Source organism: Desmodus rotundus, chromosome 1 (assembly GCF_022682495.2).
Source record: "Desmodus rotundus isolate HL8 chromosome 1, HLdesRot8A.1, whole genome shotgun sequence".
Classification (NCBI taxonomy): Eukaryota; Metazoa; Chordata; class Mammalia; order Chiroptera; family Phyllostomidae; genus Desmodus; species Desmodus rotundus.
The window spans coordinates 2232492-2250945 of NC_071387.1; the positions used below are offsets into that span (position 1 = coordinate 2232492).

The window sequence follows — 18454 nt, forward strand, 5'->3', positions numbered from 1 at the left end:
TGCTTTGGGAGCAGTGGTCCCTCTCATCAAGACTTGCCTCCCACCCCACCCCCCAACACTCGCTTCACCAGCACAGATACTAAGATGGAAACGACACAGATTGGCACGGCCCCTATGCAAACATGGCACGCAAATTCGTGAAGCGTTCCACTTTAAAGAGAAAAAAAAAAATACGACCCGCATACGCAGTTGGGGCTGTGACCCCGCGGGCCCTGAAGGTGGGAAAAGACCCAGCAGGTACTTGGTAGGTTTCCTTACTGGTGGCTCAACCGAAACCGTGGATCCAACTCAGAGAAGAGCGGAGAGCAGGAAGTGCCTGCTGGGGTCTCCCACCGCGCTGCGCTTGGTCCCAGCGGTACAGGCAGGAGGCGTGCGCACGCGGGCAGTGCTGGGGCCGGCCGCGCGGGGGCAGTATCGGCCCGCCCGCCCAGGGCCTGTCCCCGGCGTGCCCCGCGCCCTCGGAGGCGGGACTTCCGGTCCGCGGCGTCCCAGTAGCGCGGCTGCCGGAAGCGCGGGGCTGCGGCGGAGGTGCTGCGAGCGGGAAGGGTACGGTGAGGACTTGGCTTCTCGGGCCCGGGCAGGTAGGGAGGAGTGGGTAGCGAGGTTGCGTGCTTGCGGCCCGCGGCCCTGGCTGGCTCCCAGCTTCCGTCCGTAAGCATTTCAAGTGTAACCGGCGCTGGGTTCAGGGACAGGGGCTGCCCCGAGCCTGGCCGCTCAGTCTCTGTCGAGGGCGGGGACGCACTTCTCACCTGTTTTCGGCCCCGGGATCTGGGCTGGGTTCCTCTGGCTGTTTCCCTGTCCCTGCCTTATTCTCCCGTTTCTCCGCCCAGCCTCCGCCCACTTCCAGACTCCCAGACCGGGTCTCCCGTTCCCTTCGCAGGCGTCCACTCAGTGTCTGTCGCTACAGGCGCTGTGGGGACCGGCAGGGCCCACAGCGAGCCCTGCCCTCTGTGCGTCCAACTGAGGCCCGTAGCCCTGTCCTTGTCCACCCGACTGTCACCACTCCCTGCCCTTTCTGCACTGGGTGACCAACTCTCTGGTGGTGTGCTTGTGGGAAGGCACCAGGCATTCGGGCTAGGTTGGTGTCCATTCCTCCTGCCCCATGTGCTGGTTGCAGCCTCCGGGAGGCCAGACCCATGCAGGTGGCTTCAGCACCTGATGGCAGAGAGCAGAGTCTGTGGGCCATGGAGGGTGGCACCGCCCAGCCCCAGCCCCCTGACCAGGCCTCTAGGAGCCGAATCCGTGCATTGGCCAGGCTTCTGCCATCCCCTGCAAACCAGCACATCTGCGGGGGGGAGCAGCTGCACGCCGTGGTTTCTAACCTCTCCTGACATGTTTTGGAGGCAGGCGGAAGCCATGGACGTAGATGCAGAAAGAGAGAAAATAACACAGGAGATAAAGGAGCTGGAAAGGATTTTGGATCCCAGCTCCTCAAGCATCAACATGGAGGTCTCCGAATCAAGTCTCGACTCGGATTCTGACGCAGGTGAGCTCCCAGGCCGACGAGGCCTTCTCCAGGTTGTGGAGCAGCCACCCTGCTCTCAGTGCCTGTGGGCCACATGACGCTGTGCTGCTGCTGGGATCTGGCCATCTTTTACCCCATGGACTGTTTCATGCCATCCCTTCTTCACCAGCGCCGCCCTGCTGGACATGTGGGTGTCCCGCCCCATGGTGGGCTGTAGCATTCCTGCCGTGCTGGGACAGGTGTCCAGAGCTCAGCTTGTCCTGTGCCTGGACATTCACCATGCCTAAGCTCCCTCCCCACCCACCCCCCGGTTCTCTCTCCTGGGCTCATCCAGACGTTCTCTCTCAGGGGCCCCCACTGTTAAAGCTCACATTCTGCCCACCTCCCCGCCCTCTGTGCCGCCTTGGGGCCTGTGTGCCCTCGCACAGCTCCTACTGGAGGCTTGCCTGCTGTCCGGGATCCCCCTGTCTTCCTACCTCGGAGGCCAAACTTCTCCCTGTTTTTGGCCTTACCAAGGCCTCTGCATCAGTCTCCTCCCCGGCTTGTCCCCACAGCCTGTGTTCTCTGAGTGCCTGGGGTGCTTCAGTGAGGCCCCGTCTTCTCTTTCTCACTGGCTCTGCACCCCCGTCCAGCACCAGCCTGCCTAGTCAGTGCAAGTTGCTCGGCCTCCGTGTGCTGCCGGGGAGGCAAGGCCCAGCTATGCAAGTCTTGCCCGGAGGTGTCTCGGCCCTTCGCCCACCTGCGCCTGCCCATCAGATGGGCCATGTGCTGTGCCGCTGGCTGGCTCCTCAGTGCCAGGGTGTCCCTTCACCAGCCACCTGTTTCTGTCGCAGTCACAGTGGTCTGCTTGTATTCTCACAGATTCGCTGCCCAACGAGGACTCGGACGCTGCTGGCCCCCCAATCTCGGTAACTGCTGGCCTGAGCTGGCTGTGCCCAGAGGCAGGCCCGCCACCCTTGCAGCCTGCGGGAAGGGGTGCGCTTTGAGCTGGTCTCCGTGTTTCTGCGACGTGAAAGCCACGCGTGTGTGTTGTTCAAGATGACACATCGACATGCTTACCATTAGGACTGAGTAGCCACTGTTGATAGGCTGGGGTTCATCCCACCTCACTTGCCCGAGTCTCAACGTGACGTCACACTCAGAGAGCAGGTGGAGGCCGCCACCACCTCTGTGCCTCGTTTGCCCAGTCCATACATGGTGCCTAGGGCAATGCTTGGCCAGAAGTCACTCAGGCCAGTGACTATTAACTGTTCTCTGATGATTTTGGAATTTTCTGTAACTTGGGAGAATTTCTGTAGATGGCTTTTGTTTCTTCGCCCCGTCAGTGGGAGCAGCGCCGCCTCCCGTCTGCAGGGCTCACAGGCCCCCGCTGTGGGCTGACCGTAGCTGCGCAGGCGCTCTGCCTTCTGATGAGTTTGGATCATTTCCACTTTCTGTTTTGGGTGCACGGCAGCCGCCTGTTGCCTGCCAGTGATGGAAGTGCCCCGGGCCCGTCACGAGCCCAATTTTTACAGAAGTGCCCGTCATGAAAAGTGCAACTACCCATTTCCTCATGCCCCCCGCCCCCGACCCCAATCCCTAGAAATCGAGTCCCCGCATTTTCGATGAGGGAAAGGTGCACTCTGTGGGATTCCGCATCAGGGTGGTGTTGCCCGTCTAGAGGCTGTGCTGTGGGCTCGGAGACTGGCGGCCCCACCAGGGCCCCGAGGAGGGGGAAGCGTCCGTGTGCCCCATTTCCTCACCTGCAGCCTGCCACTTGCGACCAGGAAGAAGAAAGGTGGGGCGGAGCCAGCAATGATGAGGACGACCCCAAGGAGAAGATGCTTCCCGAAGACCCAGAGACGTGCCTGCAGCTGAACATGGTCTACCAGGAGGTCATCCAAGAGAAGCTGGCAGAGGTCAGCCTGCTGCTGGCCCAGAACCGGGAGCAGCAGGTAGGAGAGGGTCCTGTCCCAAGGACCCCCATGGCCAGGCCTCCCGGGACCGGGTCCCTTCTCCACAAGGAGAGGCTGCCCAGCCCACAGGGGCCCCTTGTGTCCACAGGAGGAGGTCACGTGGGACCTGGCAGGGTCCAAAGGCCCCAAGGTCAAGGATGGCAAGAGCCTGCCTCCGAACCTGTACATCGGGCACTTCCTGAAGCCCTACTTCAAGGACAGGGTCACTGGAGTGGTGAGTCGTGAGGCAGGCGGGCTCGGGGACGGCTTATGTCCCCACCACCACTCTCGTGGACTCCCTCGGAATTCGGAGTAATATTCTCCAACACGCTAAAGCTCTCCCGGGCCCCGCGGTGAAAGTTAAGTTCTCCATTGGAATGGGGCCAGCTGACTTCTACTGCACAGATGGGCCCCAGGACATGGGTACATGTCCTTCAGAGGTGGCATGGGTGCCAGCTTTGTGGCCTTGTCTCACCCCAACAGTGTGGGGCCCGCTGTTGCTAGTGGCAGCCCTCCTCTCCTCATCGACCCCTCTGCCAGGTGGGTGGTGCCCCAGCAGCCACTCCGGGTCCAGGTGTCCAGGGCCAGGCCTTGCACATGGCCAGGCCACTCAGGGAGGCTGAGGGGAGGGTCCTGAGTCCACGCCGGGCCCTCTGGTGACACTGCGTCCTCGGACAGGGGCCTCCTGCCAACGAGGACACGAGGGAGAAGGCCGCCCAGGGCATCAAGACCTTCGCGGAGCTCCTGGTAACCAAATGTAAGGGCTGCATTTGGCACCGTGGAGGCTTCCCTGCTGCTCTCCCCAGGCGCGTGCTGGTCCCCACTGCCCCCACTGCCCCCTCCTGGACCTCGGCCGCTAGGATGGGCCCCCCACACTGAGTGCGGTCTACCGCAGGCCTGGAGGGGTTGTTAGCTCTCCATTCCCTCTGAGTTTGCGTGGAAATCGGAGCTCACGGCAGGTGAGGGTCCCAGGGCCACTGGCCCATGTGCCCACCACCCAGCCATCATCTGTCCTCAGGGAAGAGCTGGGAGAAGGCCTTGCTCAGAAAGTCGGTGGTGAGCGACCGCCTGCAGCGCCTGCTTCAGCCCAAGTTCCTGAAGTGAGTCTGGAGCGGCCACAGAGGCAGCTTCCCATTGGCACCTGGGCTGGCAGAGGCTCGGTGTGCTCCCCCTTCCCTGCTGGGTCCCCTGCTGCAGTGCGAGGGCGGGTCCCTGAACTATGTCCTGAGGGGACAGTGGCACAGAGGTCCCATGTGTCAGGAGGGTTGGCTGAGCCACCACGTTTAGTGGTCCGACTCCAGAGGTTGCTCTAGCTGGTCTGTTTCTACCTGTGGAATTGGGGACCGTTCGTGAGGCCTGCTGTGCATGTGGGCTGTGGGGTGACGTCACATGACCAAATAGCAGCGCCTGCGGCACGCGCAGCCCGGACGCCCAGTGGCCACCCGCTGCCTTGTGCTTGATGTTGGTGTCAGGGTTTGCTGCAGGGGTGGTCGGGCCCCTCCATGGGCTGCGGGAGAGGTGGGTCTTACCCCTGGACTGCTCTGGAAGTGGGCAAGCGTGGTCTTTAGGACTGGCCTCCAGCCCAGCCTCGTCGATGGGTAGAAGGGACGAGACGTCCGTGACAGCCAGATGGGGGTCCCGCGTGCTGTGTGGGCAAGGAGGCTGAGGCTACTTGGGGAGTCGAGCTTGTCTGCTGGGTGGGATCCAAGCCAGGCTCCTGGCCGGTGCCCCTGCTGCTGTGCTGGGGCTGTGACCCGTGCTGTGTGGGCTCAGTGTCTGTGGAAAGGCCTGGCCAGCCCCAGGGTCGGGCCCCCCACAGCTCACCCCAGCACCTCTGCCCTGCCCACAGGCTCGAGTACCTGCACCAGAAACAGAGCCGGGTCACGAGTGAGGCGGAGAAGCAGGTCCTGGAGAAGCAGATACGGGAGGCCGAGAAGGAGACCCAGGACATCAAGTGAGCTGGGTACTCAGGGGGTGTGGTTGGGTCCGAGGGAGGCAGCCTGACCTGGGGCCCTCGCCTCTGCAGCCAGCTCCAGGAGGAGGTCTTGCTGGGGAGCAGACTGGACAGCCACGACTGGGAGAAGATTTCCAACGTTAACGTAAGTCGGGGTGTGCTCCACAGCCACCAGACCCGCCGTGAGCCCTGCAGTCAGGCATGTGTCCAGCCCTGGGCAGCAGCCTCAATGGCCTCCCTGCTGGTGCGAGGCGCCTGCTGAGAGGGTGGTGGCAGAGGAGGCCTGGCACCCAGAGCCCCGCCTGTGGGCTTGGCGGTGTAAGCCCTGACACCTGAACCCGGGCCGCCGGCAACTGGTGCCCTCCGTGCAGTTTGAAGGAGGCCGCAGCGCAGAGGAGATCCGGAAGTTCTGGCAGAACTGGGAGCACCCCAGCATCAATAAGCAGGAGTGGACCGGGCAGGAGGTGGACCAGCTGAAGGCCATCGCAGCCAAGCACGGCCACCTGCACTGGCAGAAGATTGCCGAGGAGCTGGGGGTAAGGGTCGGGCCTCCAACGCCCCAGGGCACAGGCCCCAGGGTGGTGTGGGTCCTGCAGCTGGGGGGCCGCCGGCTTTGGGGACCTCACAGGATGCGGGTCACACCACAGCCGCGGCCTGTTGCTCGAAGCCTTCTGGATCTTGTCTGGCCACTTTCGAGGGTGTGGCCCTCAGGCAGGGTGACCCCTCCGCGCTTCTCGGACCCGAGGGCCCTCCCCCCCGAGAGCACACACGCGTGTGTCCTCAAGGCCAGTCGGAGTCCCGCCGGATGCCCTCCCTCCCTGTCCCTGTCTTTCTCTCCACGCCCATCAAGCTCAGAGGAGCTTGTGTGGGGGTGTTGGAGAGCACTTTTTCTAGTTGCCGTCGGGTTCTTTTGTTGCTGTTCTCCTTTCCTAAGGTGAGAACCGGGTTCTTGGCCGGCGTCTCTGACAGCACGGGCATTTATTTCAGGCCGTGTTTCTGACGACAGCTGGGCGGGAAGTGGTCTTTTTACAAGTTTCTAAGTTCCGATTCATCGCCTTTTTGGATCGTAGCTCGTGTAGCAGTGTCTTCTTGTTTTTAGGTAGTTAGGCTTCTTGGACTCTTTCTTGCTCTTTAGTTTGAGTTTTATTGACCTGAGACCTGAGAATGTGACCTGTAACGCCTCTGTCTTTCCACCTGTCACTTCCATGGGCAAGCACTCGGCTGCAGCGCAGCCGGCGGACCTGCCCGGGCTGCACACAGACGTGCGCGCGCCCGGCTCTGAGCGTCTGGGAGGCCGCGGGAGGCCGCCCAGGTGTGTCTGCTGCATCCTTGAATTTGGACTCCGGGTCAGTCGTCAGGTGGCACTGGTGTAACTCAGAAAGAACTGCACATGGCCACGGTGAAAGGGGTTTTCTCCTTGTATCTGGTGTGTGTGACTTTACGCTCTTATTAACGCGGAAAATCACGCTTTTTAAAAAGTTATTTTGTGTCTTTATTTTGTTAGTTTTATTTTTTAACACTTTTAAGACTTTTTTCTTAGAGAGAGGGGAAGGGAGGAAGAAAGAGAGGGAGAGAAACATCCCTGTGTAGTTGCCTCTCACACGCCCCCTTCTGGGGACCCAGCCCGCAGCCCAAGCATGTGCCCTGCTGGGAATCGAACCGGTGACCCTTTGGTCCACAGGCTGGCGCTCAGTCCACTGAGCCCCACCAGCCAGGGCCTGTTTGTTTTTAACCAAAGATGGACCTGCACTGGCATGTCATTGTCCCCCAGGCCACAGCGGACACCAGGGTCACGCGTGGTGCCGCACGTTCTGTGCGTTTGGACAAAGGTCTGATGACACGCGTCCACTCTCCCGGCCTTACCCGGGTCCTCTCACTGCCCTGAAGTCCTCACGCCCACCCCCGACCTTCGTGCTGTCCGCAGTCGGCCTTTCCGGGCGTCACAGGTCGTAGTCGCACGCGGCGCGGCCTCGTTGCTTTGGCCTGTGCCACTTAGTCCTGTGCACGTCAGGCTCCCTGGCGTCTCTTGTGGCCGACAGCGCGTGTCTTTTCCATGCTGAGTGACATGCCCCTGGCTGGATGGACCCTGTTTGTCACCCACCACCCGCAGAAAGGCGTCCTGTTGGCTTCCGGGGTTCGTCTGTTACACACAGAGCCGCTGTAACCACGCAGGCGCGGGTTTTCCGTGTGGACGTAAACTCTCGGTTTCTCAGGGCAAACGCCACGGAGCACAACTGCTGGGTCGCACGGCTGGAGCACGCTCAGTTTTGTACAAGCCACCAAACTGCCCTCCAGAGCAGCCGCCCCACCTGCATCCGGAGGAGCCGGGGCGAGACGCCTGCTGCTCCCAGCGCGCTGGCGCCGGCGCCAGTGGGGGCAGCACCCTGGGGTTGGCCGTGCTGGTCAGTGGGCAGCGGTGCTGCACTGTTGTGATGTGTACGGCCCGTGTGACGTGACATGGAGCCTCTCGAGTACTTGCTTGTGGTCCACACATCCTCTTTCACGAGGTGTCTGAGGTCATCAGTTCATTTTCAAGTCAGGTTGTTTCTTACTCTTAAGATTCTTGTATCTTTTGGGTGGCGGTCCTTCATCAGGTGTGCCCTTTGCAGGAGCCTTCTCCCAGTCTGTGGGCTGCCCCTGGCTCTCGGACACCACGGTGCAGCCTGGCTTGTCGGCTCCCGCACTCACGGACTGCGCCTCTGGTGTCCGTGTGAGAAGGCGGCTTGGCCTAGCGGACCTGTGTGGGCCCCAGCCCAGCTGCAGCTGCCGTGCCAGCCATGAGGCCGCTGGGCACGTGTGCACCAGGCGTGTTGGAGCTGGGTGTGTCCTTGAGTGTTTGAGGCTGAGTGTGCTTTCGATGTCACATAAACGAAGTGTTATTGTGACTTTTCTGAGCGACTTTCTCTCTGTACACATCTGTCTGCGTCGTGAGGTGTGCTTGCTGTTCCTACCGGTGCACAGGAGCATGTGGCCTGCGTGGCGCTAGCGCCCCCCCTGTGCCCTGAGCACCCCTGTGCATGCGAGTGGCCGCCCAGTGACAGCGTTTGCTTTGGTTTTGGAAGACCAGCCGCAGCGCCTTCCAGTGCCTGCAGAAATACCAGCAGCACAGCAAGGCCTTGAGGCGCAGGGAGTGGACAGAGGAGGAGGACCGCATGCTGACCCAGCTGGTGCAGGAGATGCGCGTGGGCAGCCACATCCCCTACCGCAGAAGTGAGTCTGCGGTCTCTGGGCGTGTCCTGGTGCCTTCGGCCCGAGCCTCTACTGTGGAGAGAAGGGGTGGCCCAGGCGGTTCCTGAGTACGGTGGGCAGCGGCTGGAGGAAGAAGGGTGGGACCTGTCGGCCGGGGTCCCGGTCCCATCCTCCACAGTTAGAGCCGCCCCTTTCTGGGTGAGCCGGGAGGCACCATGCTCACGAGGCCCCCTTGCCCCCAGTTGTCTACTACATGGAAGGGAGAGACTCCGTGCAGCTCACCTACCGCTGGACCAAGAGCTTGGACCCCAGCCTCCGAAAGGGCGTCTGGGCCCCTGAGGAAGACGCGGTAGGTGCGGGGGACCCCGGGAGAACCGTCCCCTGGGAAGTGTACCTGGACATCTTGAGTGGCCGCTGGGCCCGTGCCGTCCCCTTCTTACGCAGACTGCGTCATGGGTGAGAGGTTCATCTGTCTCTGTGTCCGTTCCTGCAGAAGTTGCTTCAAGCAGTTGCCAAATACGGGGAGCAGGATTGGTTTAAAATCCGAGAAGAGGTGCCAGGGAGGAGCGATGCCCAGTGCCGGGACCGGTGAGTCACTGCCTTTCCCCTCCTTCGCCTCCGCTTTTGCGTTTTCTCTGAGGAGCGTGGGTTAGTTTGCAGACCGGGAAGACCACCGCTGCCTGCCCAGGTGGCGGCGCCCTGGAGGGGCGTGGCGCTCAGGGAGGCAGCCCCGGGAGGTCGTCTTTCAAAGGCCAGTTTATCTGCATTTCGGGGGGTTGCCTGCACCTTTGACATCATACGTCAGAAAGCCAGGGCGGAAGGGGAAGGCCATCCTAGCATCTGGAATGAGCATCTGAGCCCGGGCCCGGGGCTGTGTGGTTGGAGCGTCGTCCCCACACGCCAAGCTTGTGGGTTGGGTCTTCGGTCAGGGTACATACAGGAGTCAGCCAACGAAGTATCAGTGAGCCGGACAGCGAAGCTCTCTCCCTTTCTCGCTCAAAATAACCCCCAGTAAAATGCCCATTTGTTTTCTCGCCACTTTCAGATATCTCAGAAAGTTACATTTCAGCTTGAAAAAGGGACGATGGAATTCAAAAGAGGAGGAGAAGCTCATTGAGTTAATAGAGAAACATGGTGTCGGTAAGTTGTTCCTGGCGCAGCGCCGGGCTGCCTCCCTGAGCGCCACGCCCATGCAGGGCGTGCCCCCTGGGCAGGCAGCGGTGGTCTTCCCGGTCTGCAAACTAATCCATGCTCCTCAGAGAAAACGCAGAAGTGGAGGGGAAGGAGGGGAAGGGAAGCGAGGTCACCAAACTCGCTCTCCACAGAGCTGACAGCCCCAGCCGGTGTGCTCAGGCCGGCTCTCCACGCAGGTTGCTTTTCTAGGGGAGGCTGCTTTTCATTTTTATTTTTAAAAGATTTTATTTATTTATTTTTAGAGGAAGGGGAGGGAGGAAGAAAGAGAGGGAGAGAAACAACTGACGTATAAGAGATACATTGATGGTTGCCTCCCGCGCACCCCCCACTGGGGACCTGGCCCATAACCCAGACATGTGCCCTGACTGGGAGTCGAACCTGCGACCCTTTGGTTCGAAGGCTGGTGCTCAGTCCCCTGAGGCACAGCAGCCAGGGCAAGGCTGCTTTTCACATCGAATCATGCAGTTGATTGAATTGAGCCAGCTCTTTTTAACTTGATGCCGAAGCTCCTCAGATGCAGGAGCAGTGTGAGGGTGAGCAGGAACCGCACACTGAGAGAGCAGCACGCATCTTCTGGGGGAGATGGCGCCTCTTGGAGCGGAGCCCTCTCCCAGCCTGGCGAGCTCGTGCCGTCGAAGAGGGCGAAACGGCTTCCATGCTGTTTTGCTTTGTAGGTCACTGGGCAAAAATAGCTTCTGAACTCCCCCACCGGACGGGCTCGCAGTGTCTGAGCAAGTGGAAAGTCATGGTCAGGGTGAGGCCTCCCTGGACGTCCGTCAAGGCCCTGCCAGTGTGCTGTGGGGCTGGCCTCCCTGCGGGGTGGGATGAGGGGTGGAGGCTGGGCAGAGAGGAGAGGGCATCTCTTCCGGGAGGGAAGGGGCAGAGGGACCGGCCCGTGGGCAGTGGCCCTCCCCAGATCAGTTGGGAGAGCGTGCCTCTTCTCGGGCACAACCACGGCCTGCCCTGGCAGTGCCTGTGTGCCCCGTGGCCAATCCCTGGGCCGCTGAGGCCTCAAGCAGCCCTTTCCCCGCAGAAGAGGCAGGGGCAGGGCAGGAGGCGGCGGCGGCGCCTTCGCAGCGTGCGCTGGAGCTCCAGCAGCGGGGACAGCAGCAGCGAGGACAGCGAGGACAGCGAGGACAGTGAGGACAGCAAGGACTATGGGGACTCGGAGCCGGAGGAAACGCCAGACGCCCAGGAGGGCGGCCAGGCAGCACCGTCAGCGCCGCACGTCGTGCCCGACATGGCCCTGTGGGTTCCCACCAGGCGACGCGGCCGCGGGCCGAGGGACGCAGGGACGGGGGGCCACCTGGGACGCTCGGCCACCTTGCCCAGCCCTCTCGAGGTGTCTGATATGGCCCAAGGTGGGAGCCGGGAAGTGGAGCAGGCAAGCCAGGCACAGGGCCCCTCTGGGACCCACAGCAACAACGGCCCGGGAGGCACCGGGCACCCACGCTGTGCAGACACTGCCCCCACAGGCTCCGAGGGGCCAGCAGATGAGGTGGGTGCGGTCCTGGTACACCCCCCCGAGGGGGGTGGACATGCACCCCGCACTGAGGGCAGGGGGTGGACGCTGTTGCTCGCAGCCGCCGAGGCCGGCGCTCAGGGCAGTGGCCAGCCTGATCTCGTGCCAGCACGTCTGCCGGTGTGGAGCAGCACCACCCCCACCCGCTCCTTGAGCGCTCGCTCCTGGCCCGCATCACAGAGCCTTGCTCACCGATGCCGGCAGCCCCACTCCCCAGCTTGTTCCCTGTAAAAGGCACGTGGGGAGAGCTGCAGCGGGCACTTCAACCCAGGGCTGTTTCTGAGGCGTTTCCCCCCAAGTGAGCAGGGGCAGGAGGGGCGTGGGGCGGCTCCCTGCCAGCCTGCACCAGCCCCCGGCCCAGGGCTGGCCGGGCCAGTCACATGTGTGCCTGTGTGGGAGCAGCCCCGCCTGAGGCCCGGACATCAGTGTGTCTCAGCGTCGCGGTGCTGGCTTTGGCTTTGGGGTCTGGGCAAGGAGGTGGGCGTGCTGGCCCGACTCCGCGCCCTGCAGCCTTACCCTCTTTTCTCAGGGTGGGAGGCGTCCACTGAAGGTGCCTCTAGAGACTGTGCTGCGGGCGCTCCGGGCCAACACGGCCACCCAGTGCCGGACACTGGTAAGGGCCCGCCTGTGTCCGTCCGTCCACCTCACCCTCCTGCCCTGGCCGTGCACACCACCACCCCTCCCCACTCCCATCCTGGTCTGGCACCCCCGCTGCAGTACACAGGAGTGGGGGCAGTGAGGGCGGGGCTCAGGTGCCTTCCCCCACAGAAGGAGAGGCTGGAGCAGCCGTGCCTATTTGGCTCACCCCGGGGGTCTGGCCCTGGTGGCCGCGTTGCGGCCAGGCCCCGTGCACAGGGGCTGTGGCGGCGGCACCGGAGACACGCCCTGCAGAGGAGGCTCCTTGAGCGCCGGCTGCTGATGGCCGTGAGCCCATGGGTGGGCGACGTCACCCTGCCCTGCACACCCCGGAGGCCCACCGTGCGCACACGAGGTACTGTCCTGGGGCCCCGGGAGCCCGCTGTGGGGACGCAGGGCGACCTGCTGACACGGGCTTGCTTCTCTAGAAGGGAGTCTGCTGGGGGTGGGTGGGTGTTGGGTTTAGCCCCTGTTGTCCTGCTTGGCACGTGGTGGTCAGTTTGGGAAGTGAGCTGACACCCGGGCCTCAGCAGTGTCACCTTCCTGGGTGCGTGATGCACTCGAGCTCAGGAGTGCTAGTCCCCAGAGGCCAGGCGGAGGGCCAGTCTGTGCCAGCCTGCCCTCTGGGTCAAGCATGGTGGCAGTGGGATTTGGGATTCTTCAGGGCTCCCTGCCTGGCACCCAGTTTCCAGGGCTCTCGGGCCTCTGGGAGAGAGATGTGGTCACTGGGGCCACTTTGCACTGTGCCCTTGTACCCGCAGCCGACGGCATACAGGCACAGCTGCAGGACGCCCACCTGGCCAGCACCCCGGTATTCACCCTCTTTATTCAGGTGAGGCCCCGCTGCCAAGCTCTAGCCCCTTGCGTGTCTGTGAGTTGGGGGCGAGTGTGGTGGGTCTACTTGAGGTGCAGCCACAGCGGGGGTCCTCGAAAACAGTCTCCCGGTAGCTGGCAGCTTTTAGTGGCAGCGTCCCTGCCCCAGTCTTCGAACCCTGGTCCCGGAAGGAATGGGGCTGATGAGGCCTGGGGCATCCTGGCAGCTGAGGGGGTGGGGTGGGAGCGCTGTCCCTGAGGGTCTGCGTCAGGCCGGGAAGGTAGTGGGGGCTCGACCTGGGGGGGCTGCGCTGGGCCCCAGCTGGGGCCTCGGGCCCGCTGCTGAGAGTGCGTGCTCAGGGCCAGCCCCAGCCCCACTGCACGCCGGTGCTGTGTTGGCGCTTGAGGGGCTGCAGGGCGGGGGGTGGGGGAGGCAGCCTCAGAGCAGGAAGGGCTCCTGTCACCTGTTTTATCACGCATGTCACATGTGCTCCCCACGCGTCCTTCAGCTCTTCCAGATCGACACCACTGGCTGCATGGAGGTCGTTCGAGAGAGGAGGGCCCGGCTGCCTGCCCTGCCGAGGGTGGGTGCTCAGGTGAGAAGCAGGGGTGAGAGCCAGGTGTGGGCCAACCCGGCACCGGCCACCCTTCCCTCCCGTCCCCCAGGCATCGCTCGGTGTACGAGGCATTAGTCCTGGCCGGAAGTAAGGCACGCCAGCTCTTTCCGGGGACAGAAGGTGCCCGGGGTCCCTGGGGGCCTGGCTCAGGAGGGGCCTGCCCGCCTCCCATTGAGGCCTGGAGCCCTGAGGGCTCACAGATGAGCCCTGGGCCAACAGGTTGCACCCAGTTGCCGGCTCCTCTCGCGCACCCAGCACCCCGTGGCTCCGACGCTGCCCTGCCGGGCCGGGACACTGGGTGCAGGTGGCCTAGCCTGCACCATGGGGTCTGCCTGCAAAAAGCTGTGTCCTGAGCCCTGTCACCCCTGGAGGAGGCCACAGAAAGGTCTGAGGACCACATGTGGCCCCAGAGCCTGTGCCCTCCTGCCCCTGCCTCTCCCTATAGACCAACCCACCTACCGAGACAGATCTCCCCAGTGCCTGTGGGCAGGGCTGCCTCCGGAGAGGGGCCCAGGGCCCCGGGGCGGGGGGCTCGGGCTGGGAGGGCTGTGCAGGCAGAGCCCTGGCCTCTGAGCCACATGCAGGGTTTGTGTGGGAGTCAGGCCTCACCCCTTAGCAGGCACGGGTGAGCTGTGGTCTCGGTGGTGGTGGAAAAGGGCTCCAGGCCCCAGACTCTCCCTGAGGTGCTGACTCTCTCCCTTCCTTTTCAGGCCCCCTCGAGAGCCCAGAACCCCCCAGGTACTGCCTCTCCCTTTCTCTTGGCCGTTTTGTCCAGTGGGGAGAGGCCAGGCCTGTCCCTAGCTGGGAGTCCCACAAGGGGGGTGAAAGCCTGGCTGGCCTGAGCTGGGGGCAGGGGTGTCAGTCACTGGGTGTCCCACCTGTGAGCACAGCAGGGGTGCCCAGAGGCCTCCCTAGCGCAGACCTGGAGGTGGGGCCTCTCCCAGGTCTGTCCCAGTCTGCCCTCACCCAGAATCAGGCCTGAGTCCTGAGAGGTGATGCCAGGGCCAGGGGCGGGGTGTGTTTGCAGGAGGGGCTTGAAGATGTTGAAGATTTAGGGAACAGACGAGCCCCCTGGGCCTGAATGCCAGGCTCCGGCTCCCACACCCCAGCAGCCACCCTGCAGAGGCCTCCCGACGGGAAGCAGGGTGAGGCTCTTTCTGGGCCCTCACAGGTGTGTGCTATCCTCCCTCAGGCTGCCTATTGCGCAGCGGGCCAGCCCAAGAAGCTGCCAAGAAGAGTGCTGGCCACAGAGGGAGTGGGGGGCTACAGACCTGCCGAGCCGAATCCACATCTCAGGCGACCCCATCAGCTCCGTGTGGTCCCCGGCCCAAGCCCAAGACTGTGTCTGAGCTGCTTCGGGAGAAGCGGCTACGGGAGGCCCGAGCCAGCAAGGCTGCCCGGGGCCCTGTGGTTCTCCCACCCCAGCTGCTGGTCTCCTCGCCTTTGGTCCTCCAGGCCCATCTGCCGCTGGCCTCCCAGGGCCCCCCAGCCCCAGTGCCGGCCATCACCAACTCTGCACTCTCTGGACCTGGGGCCCCTGCAGCGACCAGTCCGAGTCCTTCAGGCTCCCTGGCTTCAGCCTCGGACAAGGGGCTCCCTATCCTGCAACCCTTGGCCTCTGCTGCTATCTCCATGGAAGCTACTAAGGTCACAGCTGCCTCCAGGGCCCCCCATCTGGGTCCCAGCCTGGTCCCCGTGAGCAGTCTTGGACAGTCTCAGGCCCCTGCCACGTCCCGAAAGCAGGGCCTGCCTGAGGCACTGCCCTTTCTGCCTGCAGCCCCCAGCCCCATTCAGCTACCCATCCAGCCCCTCGGCCTGATGCCAGCTCTAGGCACCCACAGGGGTGGACCCCAGGTGGCAGCCAGCACCCCTCTGCCTGTCACCTGGGTGCTCACAGCCCAGGGGCTGCTCCCTGTGCCGATGCCGGCCCTGGTGGGCCTTCCCAGGCCAGCAGGGACCTCTGACCCCAAAGGGCTGTCAGTGGCTCCATCGCCCTCCTTGACTGAGACTCAGGCAGGCCAGGGCCCAACCAACAAGGACAGAGAGTCAGTTCCTCCCTCCAGGACAGACCCCGAGACCCTTTCGACACCCCTGCCACCCCAAATCCCTGCTGAAGTGGATGGTAACAGGGCCTGTGCTGCTGGGGGACTCTCTTCCTCTGGAGAAGTGCGAGTGGCCGGGGAGATGGCCTCGCAGGCTGCAGTCCCGGCTGATCCCCCTGGGGCAGAGGCCCCCTGTGCCAGCCAGCTGCCTCCGCACAATGGTGCTGGCCCAGGGGGATCACTGAGGTCCCCATCGGAGCCAGGAGAGACCAGGGCACCTCTGGGCTTGGAGAGGCCCCCCGCAGCCCAGCCCGGGCCTGAGAAGGGGGGCCTGCACCTAGGCCTCCTCTCCCAGGAGAGCGAGATGGCTGTGCGGGAGTGGCTGGGGGGGCTGCGAGGGGTGTGTGTGCCCCCCCTGGGTAGCAGGCTGCCCTACCAGCCGCCTACCCTGTGTAGCCTGCGGGCACTGTCAGGCCTCCTGCTCCACAAGAAGGCCCTGGAGCACAGAGCCTCCTCCCTGGGGCCCAGCGGGGCAGCTGGGGCCCTGCAGGCCTCGCTGGGATGTGTGCGGAGGCAGCTACAGGACAGCCCAGCCTACCTGCTGCTGAAGGCCCGCTTCCTGGCAGCCTTCACCCTGCCCGCACTCCTGGCTACCCTGTCCCCACCTGGCGTGCCCACCACACTGTCGGCAGCCGTGAGGGCCGACCCTGAGAGTGAGGGGGAGGAACTGGAGCTCATCAGTGACCAAAGCCCCCAGGCTGGGCCAGCGGCCACAGCCCCTGTCCAGGTGGGTGGCCCCGGGCACAGCGCCTGCCCCATATTCTTGCACCCCCCCCAGTGGCCCCGCCTGCCTGTGTGTGGTCTGCCCGGAGTGGTGGGGTGGGGGCTGGGGACTAGAGCAGGTGGAAGTGGCGGCCCAGGCGGTGAGCCGGTTTCCCAGGAGGGGAAGCAGACTGCGTGCAAGTTATGTGCCGAGGTGCCTTTAGCCACTGCGGCAATGGAGAGAAGGAACCTTGCTTCTGATGTGGGGAGACTCTCACCCCTCCTGGGTCTCCCAGCCCCACACCACGTCTGAGCAAAAACCTGCTCTCAGGCTCTGTGCCCCCCCACGCACGCACACCCCACTCCTGGGTGGCTTCGCATCTGCCCCTGCACTTCTGTAGCCACTGAGTCCCTCAGGTGCCAGCTCCACCCACCTCAGCAGGGCTCTCTGAGCCGTGGAGCGGAGCCACGTCTCCATGAGACCCAACAGAAATGCAGGGGGGGCCCCACGTCCCATCCTCCATGGCTGTGGGTGCCCTGGACCCCCCAGCAAGGCCACTCCCACCTCCATCCCTGTCGTCAAGGCCAAGCAGGATACCTGGGCCCCCTCAGACTCTGGCCAGTCAGGGAGGCTGTCCAAGATCCTCACAGGTGTGTCCCAGCAGCCAGTGGGGCCTCCCCTACCCCACATGGGCCAGCCATGGCCGTAGGCTGGTGGACACCTGGGAGGCAGGGTCTGTGACACCCTCCCTACAGGCTGTGTCCAGTCTGGGCTGCTGGGGACGTCACCTCCCTCCCCAGGGACCTCGCCTGGGGGTCCCAGGGCTGACAAGCAGTGGAGACACAGCTGGACCCCAGATGAGGGAAGACTTCCTGTCCCGTGTGCAGCCTCTCCACTCACCCTCCACGTGACCTTGGTCACTGCCCTGCTGTCCCAGCTAGGGGGCCTGGGACTCAGGCTGGCCCTGGGCATTCCAAAGGGCTTGGGGTTTACAGAGGCGGCAGGAGGTTGCCTGAGCTCCTGTGCGGCCCCTCCTGTTCCCTGCCTGTCCGGACCCTGTGTGGGGCCACCAGGCCCAGCCTGCAGTGGCTCCGCTGCTGGGCTTCAGTGTACAGCTGGGAGCCGCCTGTTCTAGGGGCCGGGGCATGGTGTCCACAGGCCCCTAGGCCTGATCCTTGTTGCTCCTCACCACCCCAGACCCTGCTGTCCTGGCAGGAGGGTCACTCTTGTCCCCCTGCTGGACTTTGCTTCAGGGGGTGCCAGACCCTGGTGAGGGCTCCGCTGCCTCCCTCCCAGACAGCTCTGATGATCAGGATGTGCTCAGGACGAGGCGCAGCCGGCACGTCCGGAAGCGGAGGAGGCTGCTGTGAGTGGCAGGTGAGTGGGAGCGCCTGTGGCCTGGCTGTGGCTGAGCCGCAGGGGCCCTCAGACCTGGGGCTGAGGGCTGGTGGGCTCTGCCTCAGGGCTCAGAGCGGGTGTGATGGTGCCCAGCAGGTGTGCCCACGGGCTGGAGAGGTCCTGGGTGGAAGGCTGCCAACTCAGCTGCCACACCCCGGTGTCCAGGCCCTTCCTCCCTGCTGCCCCTCTGCCCTGTGCTCCTCTCCCTGTCCCCGCCCTGCTCAATGGGCAGCTCCCCAGAGATGCCCCCTGGCCCCCCCCCAGGAGACTCCGTCCATCCCGGGCACTCGCCCCCACCCCCATGCAGTCTCTCCCCCGTGAACATGAACCCATGAGGGTGGGCACACGGCTCTTTGCTGCTGGGCCCCCAGGGTCAGACCGCAGGTGCCGAGCAGGCCCTCGGCACAAATTGTCATCGTGCAACTGAGATCTGAGTGGCTAGCAGGTCCCCAAAGGTGGGAGGCTTCTCTAAGCAGCGTGGACTGGGAGGCTTCAGGTACTGGAGGGTGGGATGAGGAGAGGTGAGCGCTGTGGGGGTGCCCATTATGGCAGCCCCCCCTCCGGCTCATGTGTTGCCCTGGGGCCTGGTCGGGGCACCCCTGACATCAGGCTGGGCCTGTGTTCCAGGGCCGCCCAGAGCCTGCTGCTGCCGCCGCCACCACCAGGAACCGAGGCGTCGCTGGACCCGTGGGCCCACCACCCCCACCCCACAGGAGACAACGTCCGGGGCCAGGGTGCTGCCAGCAGTGACTGCGCTGTCTGGGCTCAGCGGCGTGCCCAAGTGCAAATCGGAATATTTTAAAGAATTAATAAATGCACTATTTTTCAATTAAAAAGCAAGCCACCGGCTCTTGTGGTCTCACCCTGAGACACTGGGCAGCGAGTGGGGGATTGAGGTCCCCTGGCTGTGCCGGGAGCTGGCCGGCT

At 63.9% G+C, this 18454-nt stretch overlaps 1 protein-coding gene across 5 annotated transcripts; it reads left to right on the plus strand.

Moving 5' to 3' along the window:
- The first annotated feature begins 481 nt into the window (after positions 1 to 481).
- SNAPC4 (small nuclear RNA activating complex polypeptide 4) lies at positions 482 to 18360 on the plus strand. Of its 5 annotated transcripts, none has more exons than XM_053919281.2 (24): positions 482 to 546; positions 1348 to 1486; positions 2327 to 2373; positions 3232 to 3399; positions 3509 to 3634; positions 4078 to 4156; positions 4418 to 4499; positions 5249 to 5353; positions 5426 to 5498; positions 5725 to 5889; positions 8416 to 8563; positions 8785 to 8891; positions 9036 to 9130; positions 9588 to 9682; positions 10411 to 10490; positions 10770 to 11234; positions 11788 to 11871; positions 12027 to 12249; positions 12656 to 12726; positions 13217 to 13303; positions 14035 to 14062; positions 14517 to 16153; positions 17383 to 17506; positions 18155 to 18360. In XM_053919281.2, exons 2-23 carry the CDS (start codon positions 1357 to 1359, stop codon positions 17497 to 17499), a joined length of 4212 nt encoding a protein of 1403 aa, XP_053775256.1. In that variant the 5' UTR covers positions 482 to 546; positions 1348 to 1356; the 3' UTR covers positions 17500 to 17506; positions 18155 to 18360. The 5 variants fall into 5 exon arrangements, with proteins under 5 accessions (XP_053775256.1, XP_053775279.1, XP_053775262.1 ...); XM_053919287.2 differs by having other exon boundaries at positions 488 to 551; XM_053919295.2 differs by having other exon boundaries at positions 493 to 581.
- The last annotated feature ends 94 nt before the right edge of the window (positions 18361 to 18454 follow it).